The 4914-nt window shown below is 41.7% G+C and overlaps 1 protein-coding gene across 1 annotated transcript; it reads left to right on the plus strand.

Moving 5' to 3' along the window:
• Positions 1 to 1689: 1689 nt before the first annotated feature.
• On the plus strand, positions 1690 to 3972 carry LOC147625832 (sugar transport protein MST4-like). Its single transcript, XM_086817729.1, has 4 exons — positions 1690 to 1846; positions 1999 to 2318; positions 2578 to 3210; positions 3424 to 3972. The coding sequence occupies exons 1-4, from the start codon at positions 1690 to 1692 to the stop codon at positions 3970 to 3972; spliced, it is 1659 nt and encodes a 552-aa protein (XP_086673855.1).
• The last annotated feature ends 942 nt before the right edge of the window (positions 3973 to 4914 follow it).

The raw sequence follows: 4914 nt of genomic DNA on the forward strand, positions 1-4914 counted from the left end.
TGTTGAAATATACAAGTGAATAGGGTGTGTGCGAGAACAAGCCCTTAGCAAGAGGCTATAAAAGAGAATTTGTAAATGAGTGAGAAGCTGTGAAAAGGTGAGAGGTATCTACTGGGAGAGAATAAAGGGTAGCATGAGAAGATTTAGGATGTGTGGAGATATTCTAGGAAGAGGTGGAGAGAATCAAGCAAAAGAGGTGGAGTGAATCAAGGAGAGATCAGTGGGATTAGATGCTTGGATGTAAATTCTTAATCAAGACAGACCAACAAAGCATTTGTCATTTATTGACCAAACCATTGATCTCTGATCGACATATCAAATGGGCTTCATTTATCCAAAGTTTTTAACCCATGATTCAATATCAACCAGGCAAAGAAAATGTTGTGGCAGATGCTTTAAGTAGATGTCCTAGTGTTCACAACATTTTTGTTATTCAAAGTCAACCATTGAGTCGTATGAGAGAATCCTATGGTACGGACCCAAATTTTATTAAAGTTTGGACTAAGCTTAGAGATAATAATTGGAACCCTATTGGTGATTATTCATGCCATGATGGTTATCTTTTCTTCTAAAAGAGATTGTGTATTACACAACTTTTCAGACAATTCATACTGGAGAAAATGCATCAACCACCATATATGGGTCATCGAGGTGTTTCAGCTACTCTATAATTAGTCTCTTGACATACATTACAATGGGATTTGTTTGAGATTTATGATTTGACCCAGCAGTTACAATTTGTTTTATTATAGATCCGAAGTTATTTAAACCCCATTGTACAAGTAGATTTTCAATGTGTACATTGCCCCCATTAGTCATGACCCAAGACAACAAATTCCATGGAAATTGTGCTCTGAGAGTGGAGTGAGCGATTCAAAAAAAAAAAAAACAAGGTGATGGTTCACAGAAGATGGGCATGGAAGTGTAGTGAAATGGAGTGTTATTGTCAGTAGACATATACTAAGAAGTACATGATAGATGATGGGATTCTTACTGTGTTATTTACATGATAGATTAAGGGATTCTTACTGTGTTATTGATAATATGTTTTGTAAACCGATCATAGGGTATACAACATTGGTGGGGAGAGAGCTGAAGTTACCTGCAAGTTTGCATGCGTTTTTATTGGGCGGAATTAGCCAGCAAGTGGGAGTACTCGCGCAGGGGACACGTTGAGAGCTGCTGAGCTTGCAGCGAGCTACCCCTCAAACGCACCACCTGTACCCACCCCATGCAAATCCAGTACAATTAATTTTAGAAAGTACTTAGTAGTTCGCCTTGCCTGTAGTTACGCTGTCCCTGATCTGCATGCAGTCGCCTTACGCTCCTACTAGCTTTTATAGCGACGCAGCTTAGTTAATCAACTGGACACACAATTAGCCGTGAGGCTAGACTAGGTTAATCATGTTTGTCGATTAGTATACTACTAGCGTAAATTACAGTAACTCGGTACTATTTTCGTACTAATTGTAGGATTGAATTATAGATTAGGTTAATCATGGGTGTGGATTTAGCCTAATACTAGTGTAGTTCTAGTGCTAAGCCTACGTTAACCAGCTTTGCTTATCTTAATCAGATAGGTTTGGGGGACTGAATGACTGTTTTGATTGCTTAAGTAGAAATTATCGGTGGGATTAAGGGACAGTCACTGTCGTTTGATTGATATAAGCATAGGATAATAATATAATTATGGCTGATGAAAGCGTGATCCCCACGTCGACGACAACGGAGGCGGCTATGGTGTCGCCGAGGGCGATTTCAGGCAGGGTGACGCCCTATGTTATACTGTCGGGCCTCACAGCCGCCTGCAGCGGCCTTGTGTTTGGCTACAACATAGGCATATCAGGTGCTGTACGCGCTAATTATTCAAAATACTAGCAATAATTCGATCGACAAATCCATTGAAATACCATAATATGTTGTGATTGGATTATAGCTTTCTTAATGCATTTTTAAATCGCAATCAAATGATGATAATAATTACTATCATATGTGCAGGTGGGGTGACCTCCATGGACAACTTCCTGCAGCAATTTTTCCCGAGCTTGATAGGGCGAAGCCAGAAGGCTCACAAGAGCAACTACTGCAAGTTTGATGATCAGGGCCTGCAAGCTTTCACGTCATGCCTCTACTTGGCCGGCTTGATCTCCACCTTCAGCGCCTCGTACGTGACCAGGAACTCCGGCCGCCGCATCACCATGATCATCGCCGGACTCTTGTCCCTCATCGGTGTCGCCCTCACTGCTGGCGGCCAGCATCTCTCCATGCTCATCCTCGGCCGCATTTTCCTTGGATTCGGAGCAGGATTTGCCAACCAAGTCAGCTTTAATCCTCTGCTTAACTAATCTATTTTAGAGAAATTAATTGCCATGCACTAGGTTTTTATTGTGTGCAATGTTGAATTCAAGAGATTGCTCTATCATTTTACTAGCCAGCCTTTAAAAAATGTTTTAGGCTTCAGGTAATTCCCAAACAATTTTAAATTTTGCAGTCATTCAATGTCTTTGGAAGTGTAAATTTTTATTAGCTATTTTAAAAAATTGTTTGAATTGATTTCTCATATTAATTATTGTGCAGGCTGCTCCAATATATCTGTCTGAGATAGCTCCAGCGACCATGAGAGGAGTGTTGAATGTGATGTTCCAGATGAATATAGCAATCGGGATCTTCTGTGCAAACATAGTCAACTTTGCAGTGGGATATCTAGAAGCAGGATTAGGGTGGAGGGTCGCACTGGCGGGGGCGGGGGTGCCATCGTTAATGCTAACATTGGGCGGTCTTCTACTGGTGGAGTCCCCCATCAGCTTGATAGAGAGGGGCAAGCATGCACAGGGGAGGGCCATCCTGCAGAAGGTGAGGGGCACTAAGGATGTGGACGAGGAGTTCGATGAGATGGTGAGAGCAAGCATCGCCGCCAAGGCGGTGCAGGAAGACCCATTCAAGAGCATTCTCAAGCCAAACAACAGGCCTCAACTGGTAATCTCCATCCTCTTTTCCGTCTTCCAGCAGATGACAGGCATCAATGCCATCATGTTCTATGCCCCCGTCCTCTTCGAAACTGTGGGCTTCAAGAGTAATGCCAGCCTCTACTCCGCCGCCATAATAGGAGGCGTTAATGTGACTGCCACAATAGCTTCGATGCTGGTGGTGGACAGGATGGGTCGCAAAGTGCTGCTACTTGAAGGTGGGATGCAGATGCTTCTCTCCCAGGTAAGCTCTTACATAAGACTAAAATGTTTTATATAATCCTAGCATAAGCTCTCCATATGGATGTTGTGAATGCTCTCTCTCTCTCTCACACACACACACACACACACACTGTCAATAGGGTTAACACATTTGTATTCATGCTCCTTACCATGGTACTTTGTTACACATTTAATTTGACTGCCCTAAGCCCTTTTCCTCCTCATATGCATGCAGGCTGCCATTGGTGTCATCTTAGCAACTACATTGACAGATGTGACTGATGTGGACGGTGCTGTTCCGATCCCCCACTCATCCGCCATTGTGGTGGTATTGCTGGCATGTATCTTTGTGGCGGGCTTCGGCTGGTCATGGGGACCCATAACATGGCTCATTTGCAGCGAGCTGTTTCCCTTGGAGACACGGTCAGCCGGGCAAAGCATTGTGGTGTTTGCAAACCTTGTGGCTACATTCATTGTTGCACAAGCTTTCTTATCAATGTTGTGTGCAATGCAGTATGGCATCTTTCTCTTCTTTGCAGGCTGGGTTGCTATCATGACTTTGTGTGTGCTCTTCTTCGTGCCGGAGACGAAGAGCATACCCTTGGCCTCCATTGACCAGGTGTGGAGAAAGCACTGGTTTTGGAAGACCGTCATGCCCAAAGAAGGCCATGAATTCCCAGTCTGGACCCAAAATGGATCCACCTATCTCAGCAATCCAACTGTACAAGATGACACAGATGCTGTCTCGGTCTCGAATGGATCTAACCATGGGGACAGGCATTAAAGTAGACCTAATCATGGCAGCATGCATAAGTAAAATGAGCCTTGATCAATGCCAAAACCAATCTAGTGCTTTCACTTTTTAAGTAAGAAGAGTGTTTTAACAGTTAACAGAGTGTGTGATTTTTGCTTAACGTTTGAAATGAAACAAGTCTGCACTACCACTTATACCCTTAATGTATAGATAACTTTTGAGAAACCCCATTATATATATATCAATATAAGGCTTTACAACCTACGCCTTGGATAGATTTTAATCTGTCTTCCACTTCCACTGCAGAGATAATCGATTAGAGTCTAATCTTATCCCTAAGGAAATCTTCCACTTCGAGATTATTAATCTAATCCCTAAGCAATCCTCCTAGTCCCTAATATCTTATCCCTAAGTAATCCTCCTAGTCCCTAATATCTTATCCCTAAGAAATCTTCCACTTCGAGATTGTTAATCGATTAGAGTCTAATCTTATCCCTAAGATATCTTCCACTTCGAGATTATTAATCTAATCCCTAAGCAATAATAATGTCTTTTGCTGCTTAGCCTTTATAATAGAGAGCCAATGGCCATTCAATCATAGGCCCTTACATTTGTGCAAAATTCATAAACTCATTGAATCTAATAAATAGAAGGTTAATCCTCTCAAATCCAAATTAATAATGTCTTTTGTACCTTGGACTTTATAATAGAGAGCCAATGGCCATTCAATAATAATGTCTTTTGCTTCTTAGCCTTTATAATAGAGAGCCAATGGCCATTCAATCATAGGCCCTTACATTTTGGCCATTCAATCATAGGCCCTTACATTTGTGTAAAATGCATAAACTCATTGAATCTAATAAATAGAAGGTTAATCCTCTCAAATCCAAATTAATAATGTGTCTTTTGTACCTTGGACTTTATAATAGAGAGCTAATGGCCATTTGTGCAAAATGCATAAACTCATTGAAT

The sequence above is a fragment of the Cibotium barometz genome, chromosome 23 (genome assembly GCF_041138505.1).
Source record: "Cibotium barometz isolate CiBa-2024 chromosome 23, ASM4113850v1, whole genome shotgun sequence".
NCBI lineage: Eukaryota > Viridiplantae > Streptophyta > Polypodiopsida > Cyatheales > Cibotiaceae > Cibotium > Cibotium barometz.

Bases quoted from the DNA above. Each gene is read 5' to 3' on its own strand.
- LOC147625832 (XM_086817729.1), top strand. From the start codon at position 1,690: ATGGCTGATGAAAGCGTGATCCCCACGTCGACGACAACGGAGGCGGCT. The intron at 1,847-1,998 runs GTGCTGTACGCG...TCATATGTGCAG, and splicing joins CTACAACATAGGCATATCAG to GTGGGGTGACCTCCATGGAC. The intron at 3,211-3,423 runs GTAAGCTCTTAC...ATATGCATGCAG, and splicing joins TGCAGATGCTTCTCTCCCAG to GCTGCCATTGGTGTCATCTT.